General features: G+C 37.2%; 1 protein-coding gene across 1 annotated transcript; it reads left to right on the forward strand.

Moving 5' to 3' along the window:
• Positions 1-365: 365 nt before the first annotated feature.
• LOC139185161 (potassium channel subfamily K member 16-like) lies at positions 366-27,443 on the forward strand. Its single transcript, XM_070796800.1, has 6 exons — positions 366-434; positions 2,187-2,383; positions 12,505-12,619; positions 14,318-14,484; positions 20,474-20,642; positions 26,849-27,443. Exons 1-6 carry the CDS (start codon positions 377-379, stop codon positions 27,043-27,045), a joined length of 903 nt encoding a protein of 300 aa, XP_070652901.1. The 5' UTR covers positions 366-376; the 3' UTR covers positions 27,046-27,443.
• Positions 27,444-27,817: the final 374 nt, after the last annotated feature.

Below are 27,817 nucleotides of genomic sequence, written 5' to 3' on the forward strand. Positions count from 1 at the left end.
GGGAAGAACATAGATAAGTCATAGAGGCCTCATGTAGTATTGAGCATGAGTCAGAAGGGACAAGAGCTGAAGGGGCAAGTAAACTGAAGGAGCAGATGAACTGAAACAGTAAACAAAGAAGTCCACTGACCACAGGCTGGGAGTCACGTCATTGCCAGGAAAGGGATCAGCAGGAGACTGATAGAACAGGAAGGTGAAACTGAAGGATATCACAGCAGAAAGGTAGCAGGTTGGAGGGGTTTGGGTGCAGAATGACTGAGTCATACACACTGAGAGATGTGGTAATAATGTGGAGATAACTGGGTATAGAACTAGCCACCCCCAAGGTTCCAGATGGAACTTGGGGTGGTGATGAGATCATTTAGACAGGGTCGAAATGTCCCTTTCCAGGCAACTCTCCTACAGTCTTGATTTCCAAAGCCTTTGTTTAAGAGGTAGGATTGCTTCAGAATGGCTTCCTTGAGTGGGGTCTGGTCTTTGGTGACAGCGATGGTGAAGGGCAGTCTTGGCTTGGTGGTATGACTGCAAAATGAACCCCCAAATGTTGACGTGTTTGTGAGAAATTTAAAATCTTCCAAGTGTAAGGTCTTATCCCAACATATCAAAGAAGACCTTTTTGTAAAATGTGACAGATCAGATGTATTTTTAATGCCCAACTAACAAATGGTTGCTGAAAGTATTTTTAATTAAGATATAATCGACATAGAACATTGTATTGTTTTTAGGCATACAATATAATGGTTTGATTGCTCCCTATTCAGTGTTTTATTGAAGCCAGGGAAACCTAAGAAAAACTCTATGGAGGTTTAGCTCAGGTATCTTTTTTTTTAAGTTATGATATTTATTGCTAGTTTAAACATGGGAATCAGATCAGATCTAGAAGATAATAAAAGCATATTATTATCCTGCTACAAATTCAAAGTAAAATGGTTCCTTAGGTGGGACTGTTCTGTTTTATTGTTATTCTGAATTATTTACATGTAGTATGATTAAATTTATAATTTAACACTGGAAATGTACATTATCAACTGTGACTATGACATATTTGATTGTATAGTATTTCATTAAAGTGGATTTTAGATACTTTAACCCTGTTGACTTCAAAATGTACTTGTTCTTGTAACTGTTTCTTATAGTTCAGAATGTTACATACAAAACCTATAACCATGTGCTTTCATTTTTTTATTTCCCATTGGGAAATTCACCCAAGCAATGAGGGTCTGTGCTACAGAGATTTGCCTTGTGCCCTTAAGTAGAAGAGGCTGTGAGAAGGCAGGTTCAAGTGCAGAGTGCTGGCACCTTAGTTAGATGCCTTCTTCAAGCATTGTCCCAGAGTCCTGTGAAACACACAGAACTTCACCTTTCTTAGAATCTGACATCATCCAGCTAAGAGTCTCTCGCATCATGCCAGCTGCCATGCTCTTTGTTTCTGCCCCATGCTTATTGGACAAAGGCAGAGAGGAACAGGGAGAGAGAAGAGCTGTTCATCCTCCACTGTGTACTGCTACAGTGATTACTACTGCTGCTGCAAACTGACTGCTTCTTTGACTACTGACTAGGATTTTTGGGCGTTTCCTGTTTGCTAGGCCTCATTCTAAGTATTTAAATATATAACTCATTTAATCTGTGTAACAACCTTATCAAGTAGCTCTTATTATCTTCATTTTGTAAAAGGTAGATGAAGAATCTGAAACACAGCTAGACACCTGACTGGCCTAAATTCATACCGCTAGTAACTGGAGGGTGTAAATGGTCTAATTAACTCGTTTTTATCAGCTTGTTAAAGTGTTAACATTGTACTCTTAAAAATATTCACTTAAGGTACTCCAAAGTGTAATTCAGCAATGAAATTTGCGCTAAGAAAATTGAGTGAATGACTAAATTGTTTGGCTGACTTTGCCCTTGCAACATTTCCCTATCTCCCCAAATAGCACAATTCTCTTTTAAAATAATAGTAATAATAATAAGTAAGTTTAGAGTTAGGAGAGAAGTGGAATTATTTTTCTACTTCTCTGACTATTTAGGAAATTGTATAGTTTGTTCTTTAAAGGTGGGTTAAGAAAAAATAGTTCATATTCTGTATCTGGGAATTTGGGGTTGCTGTGCTGTTTTGGGTTTTTTTTTTTTTAAAGACATTATAGTCTACATTACAGTCTTCTGATTTCTCTTTGGTTCCATATATAAAGATGAGACAGGCACCAAAGTCCGGAAGGGCGTCATCCTGCTTGTCTATATATCATACATCATGTTTGGGGCATTAGTATTTGGAGCCTTGGAGAGAGACTTTGAGGTACAGCAGCGACATTTGGCGGTTAAGGCAAAAGCTGATTTTCTAAAAAATCGTTCCAATATGACTAAGGAAGATGTCAGAAGATTTGTGCAGGTAAGAAATGAAGAAGTGTGTATTTTCAGAATCATACTACTGCTACCTATGCAGAGAAGCCTTCAGTGTGAAAATTCTATGAAATACTTTCCTTCATTGGGACTAAATTCGTTTACCAAGCAGGATATTTCAGGTTAGCTATGGAACAGGCAGGAGGAACATAAGGAAGTCATGCAGACTTGGAAGAAAAAGGAAGGCAGCAGATGATAATGAGGTAGAAGAAGGTAAAAGTGACAGGAGGGACAAATTACAGCCCAACTGGTAGGTGAGGATAAAAGCTGAAACCGTTCTGATTGAAGTGATCTTTTTCATTATTCCACATGAAGTTCAGAAATATGTTCTGCAAAGGAGATAAGAATCTGGCAGGAAAATTGGCTTATTTCCCTTCCACTTTTTCCAAATATTGCCATGCTCTAAGCTCTGGACATATTGTCCTTAAATATTCCCTTGTAATATCTTTTGTAGTTGAGAAAAGTTAATTTTAATGTAGTCATTGTTATTATTCTTTTCCTTTAGGGTTTATACAACTTCTGCCAGTCATTCCCATCTTTGAGGTCATAGAGATATTTTCTTAAACTTTCTTCTAGACATTTTTCAAATTTGCTTTTTTACCAAAAAATATCATTTCATCTTGGATTGCATGTGTGTGTATGTGTGTGTGTGTGTACACACACACATGTGTGCACCTTATGTGTCCCTGTAAAGTAAATTCTAATTTTATATATGTTTTTCCATATAGACAGCCCATTGTTCCAGAACAGTTTATTTATTGATTTTTGTTTTCCTATTAATTTTTAGTGTTATCTCTATCATATTGCAGGTTCTCTTATGTCCATAAATTTGTTTCTGGGTTTTTGATTCTGTTCCATTTTGTCTGAGTGACAATACCATTGCAATAAATCCTGAAATGAACTTTCCTATCCTTTTGTATGAATTTCAAGATCAGATTGTCATGTTTCATAATATACTCTGCTGAGGTTTTGATTGAATTTTCTTTGAATTTGGGGAGAATTATTATGAGATAATATTGAACATTCTCAAACACAGAATCAGTACTTGGAATCATATAATATGTAGTCTTTTGTGAGTGGCGTCTTCCACTTAGCATGATGTTTTTGACATTCAGCTCTGTTGTTTCAGTTATCACTAGGTAAATTCTTTTCATTGCTGAATAGTACTCTATGGTATATCTATACCAAAATTGGCTTATCTGTTCACATTGATGAGCTTTGAGTTGTTTTCAGGTTTATATCTATCGTAAGTGAAATTGCTACAAATATGTGCTTTGTGGGGAAACATGTTTTTACTTTGTTTTGGTAAATGCCTAGAAGTGGAATTGCTATGAGAACTAGTAAATCTGTATAACTCTATAAGAAACTACCCAACAGAGTTCTCCAGAGTGGTTATATCATTTTACAAACCTATCAACTACATTAGAGTTCTAGCTGCTGTATATCCCCGCCAGAATTGGATGTTGTAAGGTGTCTTTATTTTAGCCAGTCTACTTGTGTTCTTCTGATGACTAATCATGTTGAGCATTTTTATGAGTTTATTGGCTATCTTTGTATTATCTGCTGTGAATTATCTGTTCAAATAGTTGCATATTTTTTCATTTATCTACTTAATGTGGTTATACTTATTTTTCATGTATTCTGGGGAAAAGTACTTTGTCACTCATATGTGTTGCCAGTACTTTCTCCTTAATGGTGGATTGATTCTCATTTTATTCAGTTTCTCTTGAAGACAATTTTGTTTCCTATAAATTCTAGTCTATAAATTTTGGGGGGTTTTACTTTTTGTGTCCTAAGACATCTTCTGCTAAACCAAAGTCACAAAGATCTCTAGACATTTTCTAGTTTTGCTTTTATATTTATTTGACACATTTCAAGTAAATTTTGATGAAATAAGAAGTAAGCATCAAGATTTGTTGTTATTTTTAATACAGATCTTCAGTTATCTCAGAATCATTTGTTGAAAAGAGTGTCTTTTTTTTTTTTTGTCATGGAATTACCATGGCAACTTTGTCCAAAGCCAACTGACCAGATATGGATAAGGTGGGGTAAACACACTCCACTTTTTCTCTCCCACTGAATGTAACTACAAAGCTGGAAAGAATATGTGGATCAGGTATATGAGGAACCTGAAAAGTAAATACTGGCAGCAATGTAAGGAAGAACTTCATGGTTTGAAGTACTGAAGAGGTGGCCAGTTAAGCACTGTTATACTCTTCTGGTTGGAGAAGGAAATGGCAACCCACACCAGTACTCTTGCCTGGAGAATCCCTGGGACAGAGGAGCCTGGTGGGCTACAGTCCATGGAGTCTCAGAGTCAGACACAACTGAGTGACTCACACACACACACACACACACACACACACACACACACACTTCTCTGGTATCCCCCAGCCTGGCCTTAATGTAGCTGGAAACTTAGGCATAACAGTTAGAAGACCCTGGGAGACATCCGCTAGTTCTGGCTCCAGATCAGGAAAGGGACCTCATCTTGCTCAGAGAGAGTGCGGAAGCCCTCCCTTTTGTTCCTTTTCTTTGTCCTCTTTTACCCCAGTTCACCAGCAATCCTGTGGGGGTGGCAGCACAGAAGACAGCAGCTGTGGAAGCATAGGAACCCACACAACTCTGAGGGAGGGGAAACTCAGCTCTGTTCCCTGAAGCTGTAGTTTCAAAGTTAGGGCCAAACCCTTTCTTTTTTTCCCCATCTTTCTTCTCCTACCACTTGGCCCCAGATGCAGCACAATCAAGGAAGTAGTGGTTGTTTTCCATCTAGAAGACTGAAAAGGGGAGCCCCCAAGAAAATGAGACCACAGACAGGGAGCAGTTTGGGGAAGTGACCCTATAAAATTGCTTACAATCTCCTGAGCTCACCCCTGACCTACTGATGCGTGGATCTGACCCTAACTTTCATACCAAAGACTTTGAGAACTGAGCTAGTGGGTAGACCTGAATCTAAGTCCCAGACCGCCTTCTGAGTGATGGACTGTGGGACAGGTCCCAGATGGTACTGCAGAAGCTAGGAGAGCTGAACAGACACTGGAACCACATTTCACAGAATGTGAATTAGAATTTGCGGTCTGAATCTAAACAGAGAAAGTGAAAGTATAAGTCGCTCAGTCATGTCTGACTCTGCAACCCCATGGGCTATAGCCTACCAGACTCTTCTGTCCATGGGATTTTCCAGGCAAGAATACTAGAGTGGGTTGCCATTTCCTTCTGCAGAGGATCTTCCCAACCCTGGGATCGAACCTGTGTCTCCTGTGACTCCTGCATTGCAGGCAGATTCTTTACCTGCTGGGTGATCAGGGAAGCCTAAACAGAGAAATTGCCTCTAAACTGAAAATAAGTCTCTGTAGGATTTAAATAAGACTCAGAGTCTCGTAGATTAGTTAGTGTTCAAAATGTAGAGGATACAATCCAGAAGTGCTCAGCTTAGGAAGAACCACAAAAATCTAGTGATGAATCCTCTCAGATTTTGTCTGAAAGATTTTGTTTTTCCTTTCTCTCGCTCTCTTTTTTTTCTTCTTGTTTTGCCTTTCTAAAAGGACATTCTCATTGGATATATAAATCTAGTCTGGCACTTTAAAAACTTTCCGTGGGCTCTGGTTTGCATTGCTTATGATGGGAACTGCTGTTATTCTTAGATTTGTTGCTGTTTACATACTGTGTCTTTTTCTCCCCTCTGGTTACATTTTAGATCACTAGTTTCTAGTAATGTGATTAGGATGCTTATGTTTCTTGTGTATATGTGTTTATCCTGCTTATGGTTCATTGAGTTTCTTGTAACTCTGTGTGTCCCATTTTCATCCTTTGAAATTTTTCAGGCATTATTCTGCCCTTTCTCTGGCTCCTTTTTCCCAATACACACACTTGATATCTGATTTTTTTTTTCATTTTTTTCCCTCTATGTGGTTCAGTCTGGATATTATCTACTACTGTATCATTAAGTTTATTAATATTTTCTTCTGTTGATAATCTCATCTATTCCTTTTTGGATATTGTATTTTTCATTTCTAGCATTTCTACTTTCTTATGTCTTATACGTTCCATTTCTCTCTTCATTATGTTAATGCTTCCTTACATCTTTGAACATATTTTTAATAGCCCTTTTAAGATCATATTCTGCTAACTTCATCCTTTTGATGGAATTGTTATTTATGAGTTTGTTTCTCTTGACTGATTTGTCTCCTGGAAATGGGTTACGTTTTCTTGATTCTTTATATGTCTGTTAATTTTTTAAAATTGATTAATAGATATTATGAATTATTTGATGGTGTTTTGTTTAATTGTGTTCCTTTAAATTCCTTGGATGTTCTCTGACAGGCAATTAAGTAAGTTACTTAAACATTACTTTAATCATCCTAAGATCCATTTTAAACTCCTTCCAGGCTTAAACTAGCCCTTTTGCTAGAGCTGATTCTGCTGTGCTTCTCAGTTATGACCTTCTGGGTTCTCCTCTGGATGTCATGAACATATAATGGGGCCTCTGCTCTCTCAAATAGTTTCTAGCTTGATGTGAGCTGCAGGAATTGTTCAGCTTACAGGCCACAGTTATTATTTTTCTCCCAATATATTAGTTAGTTGTTGCTCCATAACAGCATTCCACAAACGTAGTAGCTTAAAACATTTATTTTCTCAGTTTCTATAGGCTGGGAGTCTGAGCACAGCTTAGCTGGGTCCTTTGCAAGATTGCAATCAAGGTGTCACAGGAGTCTGGTCTCATCTGAGACTCAACTGAGGGAAAATCGGCTTGCAAACTCATTTGGCTTTCTAGCAGCATTCAGTCCCTTCGGGGTGTCAGACCAAGGACCTCAGTTTCACACTGGCTGTTGGCCAGAGACTACATTCATGTTTCTGGCACCTGGCCATTTTCATAGGATATAGCATGGCCACCTCCTTCTTCAGAGCCAGCAAGGGAGAAAGAGACTCTAGCAAGATCAGCACTGAGTCTTACATAACCTAATCACATACATTGGAGGCATGTACATCCTGTCACCTTTGATATATTCACAGCCACCTATGTGGCTGGAGATAAGTCACAGGCCCCACCCACACTCAGAGAGAAGGCGTCACACGAGTGCATGAACTCCAGACCATGGGGGCCACTTGGAGTGACTCTGCCACACTCAGGTAATTTTTTTTCACCAGCCTCATAAACTTTTACTGTTTCCATGTGCGGAACGTCATTGAGCCAAAGACTCAAAGATACCTCTATGCAGATTTCTATCATTCTTTCCCTGGGTAGCTTTGTCCTCTGTGGAACACTGCCCACAAATTGTAGCCACCTCAGCTTTATTGATTATTTTATTATAGGCACCAAAATCAGAGTGATTATATTCTTTGCAGCCAAAGATGGAGAGGCTCTACACAGTCAGCAAAAACAAGACTGAAGCTGACTATGGCTCAGATCATGAACTCCTTATTGCCAAATTCAGACTAAAATTGAAGAAAGTGGAGAAAACCACTAGACCATTCAGGTATAACCTAAATCAAATCCCTTATGATTATACAGTGGAAGTGAGAAATAGATATAAGGGACTAGATCTGGTAGACAGAGTGCCTGATAAACTATGAGCGGAGGTTCATGACATTATACAGAAGACAGGGATCAAGACAATCCCCGAGAAAAAGAAATGCCAAAAAGCAAAATGGCTGTCTGAGGAGGCCTTACAAATAGCTGTGAAAAGAAGAGAAGTGAAAAGCAAAGGAGAAAAGGAAAGATAAACCCATTTGAATGCAGAGTTCAAATGCAGAGTTCCAAAGAATAGCAAGGAGAGATAAGAAAGCCTTCCTTAGTGATCAGTACAAAGAAACAGAGGAAAATAATAGACTGGGAAAGACTAGAGATCTCTTCAAAATAATTAGAGATACCAAAGGAACATTTCATGCAAAGATGGGCACAATAAAGGACAGAAATGGTATGGACCTAATGGAAGCAGAAGATATTAAGAAGAGGTGGCAAGAATACACAGAAGAACTGTACAAAAAAGATCACGACCCAGATAATCACGATGGTGTGATCACTCAACTAGAGCTAGACATCCTGGAATGTGAAGTCAAGTGGGCCTTAGAAAGCATCACTATGAACAAAGCTAGTGGAGGTGATGGAATCCCAGTTGAGCTATTTCAAATCCTAAAAGATGATGCTGTTAAAGTGTAGCACTCAATATGCCAGCAAATTTAGAAAACTCAGCAGTGGCCACAGGACTGCAAAAGGTCAGTTTTCATTCCAATCCCAAAGAAAGGCAATGCCAAAGAATGCTCAAACTACTGCACAATTGCACTCATCTCACACTCTAGTGAAGTAATGCTCAAAATTCTCCAAACCAGGCTTCAGCAATACGTGAACCATGAACTTCCAGAAGTTCAAGCTGGATTTAGAAAAGGCAGAGGAACCAGAGATCAAATTGCCCACATCTGCTGGATCATCGAAAAAGCAAGAGATTCCAGAAGCACATCTATTTCTGCTTTATTGACTATGCCAAAGCCTTTGACTGTATGGATCACAATACACTGTGGAAAATTCTGAAAGAGATGGGAATACCAGACCACCTGATCTGCCTCTTGAGAAACCTGTATGCAGGTCAGGAAGCAACAGTTAGAACTGGACATGGAACAACAGAACTGGTTCCAAATAGGAAAAGGAGTACGTCAAGGCTGTATATTGTCACCCTGCTTATTTAACTTATATGCAGGGTACATCATGAGAAATGCTGGGCTGGAAGAAGCACAAGCTGGAATCAAGATTGCCGGGAGAAATATCAATAACCTCAGATATGCCGATGACACCACCCTTATGGCAGAAAATGAAGAAGAACTAAAGAGCCCCTTGATGAAAGTGAAAGAGTTGAGTGAAAAAGTTGACTTAAAGCTCAACATTCAGAAAGCTAAGATCATGGCATCTGGTCCCATCACTTCATGGGAAATAGATGGGGAAACAGTGAAAACAGTGTCAGACTTTATTTTTGGGGGGCTCCAAAATCACTGCAGATGGTGACTGCAACCATGAAATTAAAAGACGCTTACTCCTTGGAAAGAAAGTTATGATCAACCTAGACAGCATATTCAAAAGCAGAGACATTACTTTGTCAACAAAGGTCCACCTAGTCAAGGCTATGGTTTTTCCAGTAGTCATGTATGGATGTGAGAGTTGGACTATAAAGAAAGCTGAGTGCCGAAGAATTGATGCTTTTGGACTGTGGTGTTGGAGAAGACTCTTGAGAGTCCCTTGGACTGCAAGGAGATCCAAGCAGTCCATCCTAAAGGAGATCAGTCCTGGGTGTTCATTGGAAGGACTGATGTTGATGCTGAAACTCCAATACTTTGGCTAACTGATGTGAAGAACTGACTCATTAGAAAAGAACCTGATGCTGGGAGAGATTGAAGGCAGGGGGAGAAGGGGACAAGAGAGGATGAGATGGTTGGATGGCATCACCAACTCAATGGACGTGGGTTTGGGTAAACTCCGGGAGTTGGCAATGGACAGGGAGTCCTGGCATACTGTATTTCATGTGGTCCCAAAGAGTCAGACACAACTGAGCGACTGAACTGAACTGAACAGCTTTATTGACTTCCAATCTCTGTTTCCTCAGCTCAGCAAAATCCCTGTGCTCTCTTTGGGGGTCCTTCGTCCTATACAGCAGTCTAGAAACTTCCAGAAATTGCCAGTCTGGGCAATGACAGTACTCACCTCATTTGTTTTCCTTCTCTCAGTAATTACAGTTCTGCATTTTCTCTTATCCAGTGTCTAGAAACAGTTTTTTTGTTTTTTTTTTTCATATTTTTTCCAGTTTTCTAGTTGTTTACTGCGAGAGGATAGTTTTGGACTGTGTTACTCCACCATGATGGAAACAGCAATCTGTGTCTTGAAGTATTTTACCTTTAATTACACCACCTTGTCCTCATTTAACATGTCATCCAAGAGTGTTTCTATTCAATCTCATTTTTAAAACTCTTCTATATAGTATTATATTATTGTGTGTTTAGCCTTTGCTTTTATTTGCCCACGTTTTATTTATGTCTTTATTCTTTCTTTGTGTCATCTCAAATTATCTCTTGGAGATAATTTTCTTTCTTGCAAAATATATCTGCAATAAATTTATCTCATGACAGTCTGCTTCTGAAAACACTCTTCTTCTTTTGCTAGACTTTAGAACATATTCCAAAAATATGTTCATCTTCTTTCTTGAAAGATATGTTATTCACTATTGGATTGACAATTATTTTCTTTTAGAATATGGGAAAAAAATAATAAAAAATTATTCCACTATATTGTGGCTTCTTTCCAGTACCTCTAAGAAGTCTTCTATCAATCTAATTGCCTCCCCTTTGTACATAATTTACCTTTTCTCTCTGGTATCCAAGGCCTTCTGTGATTTTATGATCTTCTCTTCTCATTTATTTTACTCTTTTAATTCAGCAATCTAGATATGACTCTTTTTTCATTTATTTTTTTAATTGAAGGATAATTGCTTCACAGAATTTTGTTGTTTTCTGTCTGACCTCAACATGAATCAGCCGTAGGCAGATGTGACTTTTTATTTTCTTTGGGGTTTGCTTTCTGAATCTTTGTATTTATTTCTCATATCAATTCTAAGAAATACTGGCTATTAATTCCTTTAAAATGAGAAATATGGTTGATCTCTTATTATTTATATCTTCTGTATCTCTTAACCATTCCTTTTGCTATTCTCCACTATTTTAACCTTTTTGGTGTATTTTGATTAATTCATTAAGATATATCTTTCATTTACTTATTTTCTCTTTGACTCCACTTTACCTGACTTTTTAATTTTAATGGTTTTATTTTTTGTTTCTAAAAGTTTTCTTTATCCTTTTAAGTTGTATATGGTTTATGAACATTTTAAACAAAATTTTATATTATGTGTCCGGTGACTCAATATTTGAAGTCTTTAGGATTTTCATTCTGTTGCAAGATTTTTCTGTGACTATTGTAGTAGCATTCCTATCTTGCTTTTGACTTTAATTAGAATGCCTCAGCTGTTTCACTATTAAACTTGAAGCTTCTGGTGTTTATTATGGTTTTTCTATATAAAATTAAAATATTTTGTTCATATTTATAACTTATAAAATATTTCCCTAAAATTATTTCATTTTATCTGTTTTCGTACTTATTGAAGTGATCAATATATGAGTTTACATCTTTATTATTTTTGTTATATTTCCTACAAACATTGTATTACTTTAGTCATAATATATTATTTTATAACTGCTGAATTTGATAAATGTTTTATTTAGAATTGGGGATTCTATATTTTATAGGAACTCTATATAGTAGTTTCCTCCCTTCCTTCCCCTTCCTTTCTTATCCCTGTGCTTTCATGTATGGTTTTGATGTATTTGTGTCAGATTAATTCCAGAATTCTGTAAAGAATCAAGAAACATAGAAGAATATCTTTTAATTTATTCTGCCCATTATACCACTTTCCATTCCCATATTCTTTTCCTCCTGACTGTATTTGAAGTTTCTTGGGGCAAGGAGGGGGGAATGTTCAGGGAATAAAGACATCAGTATCTTGAGCAGATTATTACTATTTGTAGATTGTGAAGTTTTTAGCTGAGGTTCTTTCATCAAAAGAATTCTATGTATTTTAGACTTTGCAGAAATTGAAGGCCCTCTCATTAACTGCTTTCTTATTTTCTCATGATATGATGCAATTACTGTATTCTTACATCGTTTTCCTCATATATCTCATGGTTTCCATTTGCCTAAATGAGAAGTCTCCCTGCAACTATCTTCAACTTGTATTTGCTAATTGTTTGAAAATAATTAGTCACTATGCTAAATCTGTACACAATGTCACAAATTTCCTTAAAAAATACTGTTTTAGTCATATATCTACCCCATATACAACTTCTAAAGGGGTTGACACCGCTGAAACAAATAAGGTTCTCCCTTATAAGTTATTATCATAAGCATTTCTATTTCACTTGATCTTAAAGAATAATTTCAGTTTGATCCAATTAGAGGGGTTTTGGTTTTAATCCAACTAAATGGAACTAATTTTATTTCATGTTCTACTTGAAGAAATATAATTTACATAACCCAAACTTTGATTTTGTTTTATCTCATTTTGTTTTAATTTGTAGATGATGACGTCTTTAATATTGTCAGGAATACCTCCCACAGGAAATAGGACTACTGTTTTCTTTTGGACTTTTACAAACTCTTTTATAACTTGTATAATCACCCTATCCACAATAGGTAGGTCTGTGCTTTTTTTTTTTTTTTCCAGTTAGAATGCTGAATATTTTACAAATGTTTTGCATGAGGTACTATCTACACATTTATATGATGTCTTAAATTTAGTGAAATAAAGTGATTTGTTTAAGGGGCATTAGCCCATTCAGAACAAGATCTGCTAAGACAAAAGAAGCTGGCAATATTCTTGGCTCTCTGTGAAAAGGACAGTTTTTCTTCTCTACACTTTGGATCCATTAAAATCTTGGCTTTAGACTATTTTCTTTAAACCAGGAAGTATGGAGCATAAGAAAAGCTGTCCCCTTACTCCATTTCATTTCCCCTTCATTTCATTTCATTTCCCCTTACGAAAAGTATTTCAAATATAGAAAATTGTTCCCAAATAAGTCAAAAGAGACTTATTCTCTTCTGCTATTTCCCAAAAAGCTGCATTACCAACTCTTGGGCAAAATAGGAATGAGTGAAGAAAAAAATTTCTTAAAATAAGAAGTCTTGTAGTTGCAGAGCAGAGTGTAAATGTTATCACATAAATGATATAAAAAAGAAAAAATATAGAATGATGAAGAGGAGGAAAGAGGAGGAAAATAATAAAGGATATAATACTCTTATAGTATCAGGAATCAAGAATTTATAAACATTTAAACACAGATTTAAGAATATTGTTTAAAATACAAAGGCAAATATAGGAGAACAGTGGGGCAATATAAATGTCAGACCTGGAAAAGATGAAGAAGAAAGTGGTTATAGGAGCTGAAATTCCTCTCTCTCATATAAAAAATATAAAATTGATAAATCAACACACAGTTATATAACTGTATGTGCTGTGTGTGCAAAGTTTCTTCAGTTGTGTCCAACTCTTTGCGACCCAATGGACCGCAGCATGCCAGGCTTCCCTGAACTTCACTATCTCCCTGAGTTTGCTCAAACTCATGTCCATCAAGTCAGTGATGCCATCCAACCATCTCGTCCTCTGTCATCCCCTTCTCCTCCTGCCTTCAATCTTTCCCAGCATCAGGGTCTTTTCCAGTCAGTCAGCTCTTCACATCAGGTGGCCAGCGTATTGGAGCTTCACCTTCAGCATCAGTCCTTCCAATGAATATTTAGGGTTGATTTCCTCTAGGAACTATAGCATGCATTCTTAAAATTAGTCGATTCAAAGTACATGCTCTTGTGTAATTGCAGGAGTAGAATGTAGAAAATCTGAAAAATTTGGTTTTTAAACAATTAACATCTCACTGCTCTGCCCACAATAATTGTTTAAGTTTTAGTCATAGAAAGTTCTTGATATATATGTCAGTATATAGTTTTAGACTGCTTTGTCAGACCAATATGTCATTAGCATTTTCTATGTCATATATATTTCAATGTAATTCTTAATGATATTGCAGTATTTTATTATATACCATATCATGCATGACCAGTCTCTTTAATTGTTTGTTTATGCTGTTTACAGTTTTTCAAAATTTGAAATAGTGATTCTGTAAAAGAACTTTTTAACTCACATTTTTTGATCATTTTCTTAGGATAAGATCAGCTGACTCATTGTATTTTTATTTTTTATTTTTGGCAAGAACTGTATGCAGTAGGGCTCTTAGAATACCAACGATTGAAAATTTGCTCTCAAAGACCAATGTCAAATGTCAGATTGTACCAAGTTGCTGTATTGAGGGGTGTTGCATTTTTTTTCCCCCCTCCTAACAGGTTATGGAACAATTTTTCCTAAAACTTCTGGTGGACAGATGTTCTGTATTGTCTTTGCTACAATTGGAATCCCTCTAACTATCATGTTATTTAAATATATTTTTATATTAGTTTATCTGCCATTTGAAAAATTTGGAATATACCTTCAACATAAGGGATTAAATGAGGTAAATTTTCTTTCTCCTTCCACACAATCACACACATACATTTGGTAGAAAAGTTCTGTTTGTTTGTTTTTTTAATTATGTGGATTCACAACTTTAGGTTGACTAGACATATAACACTTTATACTTACTGAATTCACATTAAATTATATGAACAGAAAAAGCAAGTCATCTGTGTTCTAAAACAGACGTGAGAAAAGCCATTGTTCAAGGGACTATCTATTTCCTTTTAGATATTTTGCCTCTAATCATTTAATTTAGAAGTTGAGCAGTGGTGAATTGTGTATAAACAAGTCTCATAGGTATTTGTTCTCCTAAGTCAGTTGGCCAACTCATTTATTTTGTAGAACAGGAGAACATTTCTTAAAGGCTGTGTGACTTGCCCAAGAACCCAGAGAATTAGTAGCAGGGCTTACACTAGCCCCTAGAGGCATTTGGACCAAGGTTTTCTCCACATATCATGTTGGGTCATGGGTAGTGACTCAATTGAGTAATTAGCACAGGTTTTACCCTTCTTTAAAAGTTAGAAATGTAGTTCTTTATTAAAATTATAGAGAATTTATTACAAAAGTGAGTTGTAGACATTCTTCAAGAATCTATTTTTCTTTTATTTTCTGTGAGGGAACATAAAGAAGGGGTTCCTTCAAGGAGCCCATGGGAGAAAGTGGGCCAGGTGAGAGAGAATCCTATGAGTGGTTCGTGTGATCAACTAGTATTTACTCTGGGGCAGAGCCCTTCACAGTAGGGTGCCACATTCTTGTGATTTCTTGGTATTCTCTTTGGAGGTCTCTGGTTACAGTAGGATCTGTTCTTCTGTTCTAATTAGAGTTCAGTCCTGTGGTTCTCAACCGCAGTTGCACATTAGAATCACTTGGATCCTGGTGCCCAGACCCCACTCCAGACCAATTTGATCTGAATCTTTGAGGATGGGGCTCTCAATGGTTTTTAAAACTCCCTAAGTGATTTCAATGTGCAACTAGGTTGAGAACAATGGATTTAGACCAATGTTTCTCAACTGGAGTGATTTTGCCTTCAAAAAGGACATTTGGCAATGTCTAGATGCGTATTGGACAAGGGGTATCTCCTGCTGGAGCAGTCGTGAAGAGATACCCCACGCCCAAGGTAAGAGAAACCCAAGTAAGACAGTAGGTGTTGCAAGAGGGCATCAGAGGGCAAACACACTGAAACCATACTCACAGAAAACTAGTCAATCTAATCACACTAGGACCACAGCCTTGTCTAACTCAGTGAAACTAAGCCATGCCCGTGGGGCAACCCAAGATGGGCGGGTCATGGTGGAGAGATCTGACAGAATGTGGTCCACTGGAGAAGGGAATGGCAAACCACTTCAGCATTCTTCCCTTGAGAACCCCATGAACAGTATGAAAAGGCAAAATGATAGGATACTGAAAGAGAAACTCTCCAGGTCAGTAGGTGCCCAATATGCTGCTGGAGATCAGTGGAGAAATAACTCCAGAAAGAATGAAGGGATGGAGCCAAAGCAAAAAGAATAACCAGCTGTGGATGTGACTGGTGATAGAAGCAAGGTCCGATGCTGTAAAGAGCAATACTGCATAGGAACCTGGAATGTCAGGTCCATGAATCAAGGCAAATTGGATGTGGTCAAACAAGAGATGGCAAGAGTGAATGTCGACATTCTAGGAATCAGTGAACTGAAATGGACTGGAGTGGGTGAATTTAACTCAGATGACCATTATATCTACTACTGTGGGCAAGAATCCCTTAGAAGAAATGGAGTAGCCATCATGGTCAACAAAAGAGTCTGAAATGCAGTACTTGGATGCAATCTCAAAAACGACAGAATGATCTCTGTTCGTTTCCAAGGCAAACCATTCAATATCACAGTAATCCAAGTCTATGCTCCAACCAGTAACGCTGAAGAAGCTGAAGTTGAACAGTTCTATGAAGACCTACAAGACCTTTTAGAACTAACACCCAAAAAAGATGTTCTTTTCATTATAGGGGACTGGAATGCAAAAGTAGGAAGTCAAGAAACACCTGGAGTAACAGGCAAGTTTGGCCTTGGAATACGGAATGAAGCAGGGCAAAGACTAATAGTTTTGCCAAGAAAATGCACCGGTCATAACAAACACCGTCTTCCAACAACACAAGAGAAAACTCTGTACATGGACATCACCAGATGGTCAACACCTAAATCAGATTGATTATATTCTTTGCAGCCAAAGATGGAGAAGCTCTATACAGTCAGCAAAAACAAGACCAGGAGCTGACTGTGGCTCAGACCATGAACTCCTTATTGCCAAATTCAGACTTAAATTGAAGAAAGTATGGAAAACCACTAGACCATTCAGGTATGACCTAAATCAAATCCCTTATGATTATACAGTGGAAGTGAGAAATAGATTTAAGGGCCTAGATCTGATAGATAGAGTGCCTGATGAACTATGGAATGAGGTTCGTGACATTGTACAGGAGACAGGGATCAAGACCATCCCCATGGAAAATAAATGCAAAAAAGCAAAATGGCTATCTGAGGGGGCCTTACAAATAGCTATGAAAAGAAGAGAAGTGAAAAGCAAAGGAGAAAAGGAAAGATACGAACATCTGAATGCAGAGTTCCAAAGAATAGCAAGAAGAGATAAGAAAGCCTTCTTCAGCGATCAATGCAAAGAAATAGAGGAAAACAACAGAATGGGAAAAACTAGAGATCTCTTCAAGAAAATCAGAGATATCAAAGGAACATTTCATGCAAAGATGGGCTCGATAAAGGACAGAAATTGTATGGACCTAACAGAAGCAGAAGACATTAAGAAGAGATGGGAAGAATACACAGAAGAACTGTACAAAAAAGATCTTCATGACCCAGATAATCACGATGGTGTGATCACTGACCTAGAGCCAGACATCCTGGAATGTGAAGTCAAGTGGGCCTTAGCATCACTACAAACAAAGCTAGTGGAGGTAATAGAATTCCAGTTGAGCTATTCCAAATCCTGAAAGATGATGCTGTGAAAGTGCTGCACTCATATGCCAGCAAATTTGGAAAACTCAGCAGTGGCCACAGGACTGGAAAAGGGCAGTTTTCATTCCAATCCCAAAGAAAGGCAATGCCAAAGAATGCTCAAACTACTGCACAATTGCACTCATCTCACATGCTAGTAAAGTAATGCTCAAAATTCTCCAAGCCAGGCTTCAGCAATATGTGAACCATGAACTTCCTGATGTTCAAGCTGGTTTTAGAAAAGGCAGAGGAACCAGAGATCAAATTGCCAACATCCGCTGGATCATGGAAAAAGCAAGAGAGTTCCAGAAGCACATCTATTTCTGCTTTATTGACTATGCCAAAGCCTTTGACTGTGTGGATCACAATAAACTGTGGGAAATTCTGAAAGAGATGGGAATACCAGACCACCTGATCTGCCTCTTGAAAAATTTGTATGCAGGTCAGGAAGCAACAGTTAGAACTGGACATGGAACAACAGACTGGTTCCAAATAGGAAAAGGAGTATGTCAAGGCTGTATATTGGTACCCTGCTTATTTAACTTATATGCGGAGTACATCATGAGAAACGCTGGACTGGAAGAAACACAAGCTGGAATCAAGATTGCTGGGAGAAATCTCAATAACCTCAGATATGCAGATGACACCACCCTTATGGCAGAAAGTGAAGAGGAACTAAAAAGCCTCTTGATGAAAGTGAAAGTGGAGAGTGAAAAAGTTGGCTTAAAGCTCAACATTCAGAAAATGAATCATGGCATCTGGTCCCATCACTTCATGGGAACTAGATGGGGAAACAGTGGAAACAGTGTCAGACTTTATTTTTCTGGGCTCCAAAATGGGCAGATGGTGACTGCAGCCATGAAATTAAAAGACGCTTACTCCTTGGAAGGAAAGTTATGACCAACCTAGATAGCATATTAAAAAGCAGAGACATTACTTTGCCAACAAAGGCTTGTCTAGTCAAGGCTATGGTTTCTCCTGTGGTCATGTATGGATGTGAGAGTTGGACTGTGAAGAAGGCTGAGCACCAAAGAATTGATGCTTTTGAACTGTGGTGTTGGAGAAGACTCTTGAGAGTCCCTTGGACTGCAAGGAGATCCAGCCAGTCCATTCTGAAGATCAGCCCTGGGATTTCTTTGGAAGGAATGATGCTAAAGCTGAAACTCCAGTACTTTGGCCACCTGATGCGAAGAGTTGACTCATTGGAAAAGACTCTGATGCTGGGAGGGATTGGGGGCAAGAGGAAAAGGGGACGACAGAGGATGAGATGGCTGGATGGCATCACTGACTCGATGGACCTGAGTCTGACTGAACTCCGGGGGTTGGTGATGGACAGGGAGGCCTGGAGTGCTGCGATTCATGGGGTCGCTAAGAGTCGGACACAACTGAGCGACTGATCTGATCTGAGATGCATATTGGGTTGTACAAACCTCAGGAAGAGAGTGCTACTGGCATCCAGTGTGTAGAGGCCAGTAATGCTCCTAAACATCCTATAATGCATAAGACAGGCATTCACAACAAAGAATTATTGGGTATAAAATGTCAGTATCAAAGTTGATAAATTGATCTAGACCATCAGTTCTGAAAGTATGGTTCAAGGAATAACAGCATCAATGTTACCTGGGAATCATTAAGAATACAAATTCTCAGCCCCCATCCCTGAGTACTGAATCAGGAACTCTGTGGATGGGGGCTCATTAGTCTATTTTAACAAGCTCTGCAAGAGATTAAGATGAATGCTAAAGTTGGAGAAACACTGACCTAAAGCCTAACTAATACTTCATCAAGATTTAAATATTTATAAGTTCTACTCTTGAGTCAGTTAAGAGAGTGTAATGATGAGCTACAGACTGGGAGAAAATATATGCTAATTATATATCCTATAAAAAGACTTGTATCCAGAATATTTATAACTCTTAAAACTCAAAAATAAGATAACTCAATATTTTTAATGGGCAAAAGGTTTAAGCACACCCTTTATCAGTAAAGATATATGCTGCTGCTGCTAAGTCGCTTCAGTCGTATCTGATTCTGTGCGACCCCAGAGACGGCAGCCCACCAGGCTCCCCCATCCCTGGGATTCTCCTGGCAAGAACACTGGAGTGGGTTGCCATTTCCTTCTCCAAAAAGAAGATTAAAATATACTAAGTATTACTTATTAGGAGATTGCAAGGTAATACCACAATGAGAAACCAATATATGTCTAATATAATGACTCAAAATAAAAAGAATGATCACACCAAGTGCTGGTAAGAATATGGAGGAGCTGGAACTCTCATACACTGTCAGTAGGACTCTTAAATGGTACAATCATCTTGAAAACCAATTTTTAGCAGTGTCCTAAAAAACTAAACATACATCAAATTTATGATTGTTATTTCACTGTTAGTGAAATAGTAAATAGTTTGGTATTTACTCAAACAAAAGCATATGTTTACAAAGACTTGTACATGGGGGACTTTCCTGATGGTCAGGTGATTAAGAATCTGCCTTCCAGTGTAGAGGCTGTGGGTTTGATCCCTGGTGGGGGAATTAGGATCCAACATGCTGTGGGCCACAACTATCTCATTTACCTTATTTTGCAAGCAGGTCAGAAGGCATGGAGCTGTGTCCAGATGGGGAATCTGAGCTAAACTGGAGCTATGTGGGCAGAGCCCAGAGCAAGAAGGAACTGTAGCCTGGTATCTAGGCAAGAGTAATCTTAGAAGGCTTTGGAGGTAAAGTGTCACAAGGAAATTAATCTTAAATCATGGTCTAGATGTAGATAATAGGAAAGTGAGAAAGCAAGATGGCAGGACAATTGATGACAGGAGGTAGAGCAGTAGAGCCTGGACATACTCCCAGGGACAGGATTATTCATAAGAATGATCTTTTTATTGGGTTCCAAATCTTTGAGAAATGAAGGAATAGATAAAAAACTGAACTACTGGAGCACACAATCATTTTTTAAATGTTGCTTGTTTATGATATAACTGCTAACATTGTATCTTTTTCTCTAATATATTTTAGAAAAATGTTTATCTCTGGAAGAACTTATTTTTTGCTGCAACCGGATTATTTTTTTTCCTTGTATTACCACCATTTCTTTTCATGTCATTAGAGAATTGGAGTTATATTGAAGGAATTTATTATTCATTCAACAGCATAAGTGCTATTGGTTTTGGAGACTATACAGTAGGTGAGTCTTAATAATCCTGAAATAAGATTTGCTATCAGAGCAACAGATTGAAGCAGGATGTAAAATAAAGAATCAAACGGAAGTATTAGAAGATTTCTTTGAGAGATAAGATAAAGGTCAAGCCCTTCTAAATGCAAACTACTCCCTTCACCTCCCTGTCTCCTCACCCCCACAGTTATCACTGACTGTAGGAATAAGATATAGAGCAATTCCTCTTAAACTAAATATCTCTGCTTGATCACATGTGGAAAACAAAAGGCATATGCTTTTTGTGTTTCTAAACACTAGACTTAGTTTCTTAGTCTAGTGTTTCTAAACACTAGACTTAAATGATAAAATATCCTACACTTTGTAGGTAACTTTTCCAAATGTATTTTAAATTTCTCCCTAAAATAAAGGTGAAAAATGAAGAGGGATAGAATTGTATAGACACTAGGTATTTTTTTAATACCTGTGAATCAAGAATAAAATAACTCCTATGTTATGGAGGGTACAGAATTCTAAATTGGTAGTTGTTTTCTTACAGTACTTTAAAGATGCTATTCCATTGTCTCTGGCCTCCATCATTTTTAATGATAAGTCAGCTGTAAGTTTTATTGTTGGTCTTTTGAGGTAAGGAACCTTCCCCCTGCACTCCCCCCGAACCCTGCTCCACTTGTTTTTAAACTTTTTCAACAATTTAACTATTATCTACTTCAGTATAGTTTGCTTTGTATTGATTTTGCTTGGGGATCACAGAAATTATTGAAGTGAATTGAAATCCTTCAAGTGTCTTGAAAAAAATCTCAGCTACTATCTGTTCAAATATGAATTATTCCTTATTTTCTCTTCTACTTCTGGGACTCCAATTACATGGATGTAAGACCTCCTTACTTGGTTTCAAATGTTCTAATGATTTTCTGTATTTTCTTTTTTTTTGAACTTCACTGAGTATATTTCTTATGAACCAATCTTCTAGTTTACTAATTGTAATTTCTGCTGTATGTAGTATGTTTTCTAATCCATTTAATGAGTTTTTAACTTTAATATTCTTTACCAGTTGAGCCACAAGGGAAGCCCTTGAGTGGGTAGCCTTTCCCTTCTCCAGTGGATCTTCCCGACCCAGAGATCAAACTGGGGTCTCCTGCATTGCAGATGGATTCTTTACCAACTGAGCTATCATAGAATCCCCTATCAGGAAATTGCCTGCAATGTGGGAAACCTGGGTTCTATTCTTAGGTTGGGAAGATCTCCTGGAGAAGGGAAAGGCTACCCACTCCAGTATTCTGGCCTGGAGAATTCCATAGACTGTATAGTCCATAGGGTCACAGAGACAGACACGACTGAGTGACTTTCACTTTCACTAACTTTAATATTATATTTTAAGCTCTAAAATGTCCATTTAATCAACCCTTTTTGGTAGACTCCAATTGTCTGCTCAAATCCTTCATATTTTCACTTATTTTTCCATATCATATTTTGAAAAGCATAATATTCTTAGTTATTTTAAAGTTCTTATTCACTTATTTCCATATTGGGAACATCTGTGGGTTTCTTTTATAGTTCTTCCCTTTGATTTTTAGTCATGTGGTTCTGTTTCTTGGCATGCTTGATAATTTGGGATTGCATGCTGGATGTTGTGTATTTTAAAAGTTATAGATACTCCAGGCAATGTCATCTTCCTCCAGAGATGTTTTACTCTTTCCTCTACTAGGCTTATAGAGATATAGGAGTGTGGAGAGAGTAACTGAATATGTAATCTGGTCAGGGAATGGTATGCTTTGAGACTAGACTACAGATTTGGTAAAGCCTTAATTTCCCTTTGGTTTCTTCTTGTTCCTAAATTATAGTTCTTTACAAACTTCAAATGATGAAAGCCTGGTATATTCACAAGACCACACTCTTAGTTTGCTCTTGAAGTCATTTCTTTGTTTTCTTGCACTTGAATCTATTGGAAACTCTCCTTTTTAAAAAGTTTTCAGCTTTCCTTTTTTAGTCTTCAACTTCATGTGCCTTCAGAATTTGGCAGTTTATTGAAGGGGGGAACAAGCTATAGGTTTTAAATCCTTCAGGTCTCTAATTGTGTCAATCCAACCCAGAAGGGCCACCAGAAGCCCTGTCATTTTCTCTGCTCCTCAGAGTGCCCTTCTTCTTAGCCCAGATGCACAGCCTTTTGTCTATGCCCAGACTCTGTGAAAAGAGCCACAACAACAAACTCAAGGGAGAAAGCAGCTAAAGACTTTATGTCTGTCTCTCCCACCTGGAATCTTAGTCCTTCCACTCTTGATTGGTTTAGCAGATCTCTTGTGCCTTTAAACGTGATTCTGTTCTGTTTTTCTTTCAATTTATCTGATTTTTCTGGTTGTTCTTGGCTGGAAGATTCTTCAGTCACAAGCCACTCCATCCTACCCAGAAATAACAGTGTCCTTATTATATTTATTTTTCATCTAAATAGGACTAAAATTAAATAATTAATATTCAATATTTAGATGGATAATTTCATATTAATAAATATATTTTGAAAATACATACCTAAAAGTCTAAGAACCATATTTAAATATCACTCCAAAGAGTCTCTGTTACATTTTTCTGGATTCCCAAAGTAGAGATACTACTTCCTTGGCATTCTTATAGAAATTTGCTTCCACTTTTATGGTAGAAAATTTCTTCTTTTATTATGAAACTTACTACTCATCTTTTTAAAAATCACATTCTGTTATTAGTAAAAGGAATGATAATTAAAATTGAAAATATTTTTAATGAAAGAAGCTTCCATTGCTCATTGAAGACATTTTCGAAAGCATGACATTTCAAGTTATGAAGAGCATCTCATGACTTAGGGAAAGCTTGATAATATTAAACCACATAAAATGATACAAAATTATGTATACCAATGATGTCAAGTAAGCAAAAAAAATTTTTTTTGGCTGCGCTAAGTGGCATGCAGGATCTTAGTTCCCTGACCAGGGATTGAACTCATGCCCCCTGCATTGGTAGTGTAATCTTAATCACTGGACTACCAGGGAAGTCCATGAAGTTTTTTAAAAAGCATAGAATTCAGATAACATGATATCAGAAACTGCTAAGATTATAGTACAATTTTTTCCTGTTTATTTACACCTAACCATGCCTTCTAAAAATTGTTTGCATGTCTGGTGAGACTATTTCTGAGTTAAATATTCTCCAAAGTTATAGCCTATTGGAATCCCAGCTTAATATGAGGAATGTTTCATACTGGAGATTGTTTTACGTTACTTTCACCACACCACAGAAGGCTATCAAAACCAATGTCATAGTGTTTTAGAACAGGAAGATACCTTTAAGGAAAAAAGGGGCTTAGATACTCTTGGTCTAGTAGTTTTCCAAATGTTTATGTTTTCTGATGACTTTAACATAATTTTAAAGCACTTAATCAAATGTATTTATTTGTTTTCTGCAAGGAAAGTTTGTCCAAATATCCTTGACTGCCAATACCATAAATGGGATTTATAAATAAGTGCTCTTTTGAAACTGAGATTTACTTGATTCATAGTGTAATACATGGATCATAAGTATTCACTTTGATGAGATTTGATTAATGTTTGTCTCAGTGCAAGCACTCAAAAGCAGAATATGTCCATGTTGTGACCAACCTACAGAGGCAGGATAGACTGCAAGCAAAATTGGCTTGGACGTTGATATGGTCTCTCTCTCTCTCTCACTCACACATAGACACACACACACCAAGAGTGCGTGTGTATAGTAGTGGTGGAGAATGATATGTAGTGCAGGGTGGCATTCAAGCAGGCCTGAAAATTTCTTAAGAGAGCCAGAGGAGTGACTGGCTTTGACTTCCATTGTGATTAGGCTATGGGAAAGGTGTGACAGCTCCCATTATTGAACCAGAACTTGTATGGTTGAATTTCCCACAGTCACCGAGGGAGGGAGTGTGTGAGCTTCCTTGTAGGTTTTCTGGAATGAGACGGGGAAAGGAGGGATGAGGCTTGGTTGGAAACAGTCAGCAGTCAAATACCAAAAATAAAGTTAGACTTGATTACATGCCACCACTTCAAAAGTACGCTTATGATCCCTTACAATCAATTTCCTGTAGTGAATTCAGGAGATCTCAGAGCTGATTAAGGAAAAGGATATGACCATAAGGTTGCAGAAGAATGAATGAGTTTTATTTGAGTCACACTTTGACATGTTTGCATGTGGGATAATTACCTCACAGCATGAGACCATACAGAGGTTACAGCATGGGGGACACTCCCCAGGAAGAGAGGAGGGTTAGAGAACTTTTGGAGGAAGAGGAGAATCAGAGGGGCTTTGGGATCTAGGGGGTATCTGTCAGCAACCTGATAAGGAGTCTCTGGGTCAGAGAGCTCTGAAGAGCAGCAATGGCTTGGAGTCTTTGACAGCTCTAGGGTTTATCTTATCCATGGTTCCAAGATGTTAGGCACAATTTCATAGGATGTGCAAAGCAGGCAGGCTCTAAATGGTTAAAAATCTGCTCATATGAGCTATTTTTGAAACAACTGGATATAAAATAATTTGAGTTTTCCAAGTTACTAGTATAGGCTGGCAGTGTGGGGATAGGGTGAAGCTATTGACTCTGGGTCTGGGCTTTGTTGCTGGTTTAGTTAGATTGAACCCATCACTGACTTGGAATATTTTGAGGACTAAGTGAAGTTATACCCTTCAGCAAGGCTTAGGAGCTGAGTACCACCAGTGAAACTGTAGATAATCATGGGAGATCTCCCACTAGTCTACAGCCTGGTTACGGCTATTTGGGTTCCTGGGTGTTCTATCAGTCCCTAGCTTCTCCCATTTGCCAGCTGCTGCCTTCGCTCAGTGAAGGCCCAGTGTGCTGTAGGCAGGGTCACTCAGTTCCCCTGCCCACTTCAGCGGACAACCTGTCTTACACTTGGGACACCCATGGTAATCATCACTCTACAGGTAGTAAGCCATAAATATGGCTTCCTCTCTCCTAGGAAGAACTTGTCACTTTGAAAACTTTAGTTTGTTAGGAGTCTTTTTCATGTCCTCAGCTCTTTCTCTCTTTTTGTAATAAAACTATGATTTTGTAGTGCATCTAGTTGTTTTTTTTTTCTGTGTTAGTATGGATATGAGCATCTCTTGTGTTTTTCTACATGCTAATACAGAAGTTCCATACATACTTTGATTTTTATAGTAAAATACACACTCAATTTATGTCAGTAGACTAGAATCTCATCTTAGATATTTTGCTTTTATTGGGGTGTGTGTGTGCATATACTCATGTATTTTGGGAGGCAGTTTTGGAAGAAGCTGCATCAAACAGTTAACCAAATGTCATCTTAAACCCAAAGTGAGTATAGCCCTCCAATTACACTTATTCAGTTTATTCTCTGATTGTTATGCTTCAAAAATGTTTGCTGGTTAATTTATATTTAGATAAACATCAAATCATTAGATAAATAACAAATCATTTAGTATCTGATAATGTTAAATATTTTTTGTTATTTCATGCTCTAATAAGCACAGTTAAATTGCATTCTTGTGATAAATCACAATGTGTTTATTATGTTGTCTCCGCTTACTTCTTTTTGATTGCAATGTTTGTGCTCTTTCAGCTGTACCTCTTCATACAAGTAGATTGCAATCATGAAAAATAAATGACAAGACATGAAAGGAGTGTAAAAGTTATAGTATTATAGTATTAGGATGATTCTAATCATTAGTGATTTTCTTTTCCTTCTTAAAAGAGTTATCTCAAGATTTCTAATGACAAAGGCAGTTAATTCATAGAATTTTAAACTCAGAAATACAGATACCTGGTACAAGGAAACACACTGTATCTTTGTTAACAAAATCTGAATCCTATTTTAAATTATTTTGTGTAATATATTTATCTTTTCCTTCTCTCATTTTAAAAGTTTCCTACATGTAGCAATGATAAATTACCTCACTGTAAAATATTACACTTACTATGGTATTTAAAAAGGATAATGTTCAAAGGGAAAGAGAATTTTTCAGCCTCCAGCTGTGTTCTAAAAATGAATAGAATCTCAATATTTGTAATTTAAATTATACTCTTTCCCTGAAAGAAGTGATAATTTTAGATATGCTTTATTTTAATTTCTAATTTATTCTCAGGATCAGATTCTAAAAGAAGGCATTTTCCTAGGTATTAATGAATGAAAGAAAATGTTATGGGGAAAAATCATCATCTGATTATTTGCATGTCATTTTCTTCCTGTCTTTAGTTTCAAATCCTACAAAAGACAATCAGGACATCACTTATTCAATCTTGTTATTAATTTGGAATCTTTATGGTCTTGCCTGGATTGCTCTTCTATTTAATTTGATAGCCAGCTTTTTTCAAAAAATGGGATCAAGGCTTAATAAAGACACATCTGAAACAGAAGTTGAAGAAGAAAAGGAGTCATCAAGCTCTGGATAGCAATTTTCTTGGTATACTTCTTTCCTCCAACTGAACTGCAGAGAATTTCCGCAGAGCCTTTTCAAAAGTATCAGAATAGGAAGGAGGAAAAGAAAAACAATCAGGTGTTTCTGCATAAATCTCTTGTGTGAGTTCCATTTCCACACTGAAATGTATTGATTTTAATTTTGTATTGTCATTAAAAAATGATTTTAAAATGTAATACACATCTCAACTAAATCCTTCCCTATACCAGTCTCATGCCATGTTTGGATTCAAGTTGGCATTTGTATACAGTAGAGGCTTATTCTAAAAGTTGTGTTTCCTTTCTTTTTCTACCATGTATTTTAATAAAAGAAGTGGGCATGTACAAAATGTGTATGCATATAAGCTATTTTCATTGGGTTTTGATTCTTGTATACATTATTTCTAATTATCAACCCAGAGTTTCTTAATATTTTATGCATCTTTTAGCCCCATCAAACAAAAAGTACATTAACCCAAAAGAATGGCTTGAGAGATTTATTTTGTTCAAAGGTAAGATCTATATATTATAGCGATATCTTTTTATGGAAAACAAAAGAAATTTAGACTGACATCATAAAATATTGCTTATTATGACCTTTTGTAAAAAATCAAAGTATGAATCATCTCTATATAGACATAGATATGAATATAGATATATCAGTGTAGACATAGATAGCAGGTACTGAGTGAAAAGGGAAAAATGCGTGAATTGGCTGAGAATTAGTTTCAGATGTGCATGCATGCATGCATGCATGCTAAGTCACCT

The sequence above is a fragment of the Bos indicus genome, chromosome 10 (assembly GCF_029378745.1).
Source record: "Bos indicus isolate NIAB-ARS_2022 breed Sahiwal x Tharparkar chromosome 10, NIAB-ARS_B.indTharparkar_mat_pri_1.0, whole genome shotgun sequence".
Taxonomy (NCBI): domain Eukaryota; kingdom Metazoa; phylum Chordata; class Mammalia; order Artiodactyla; family Bovidae; genus Bos; species Bos indicus.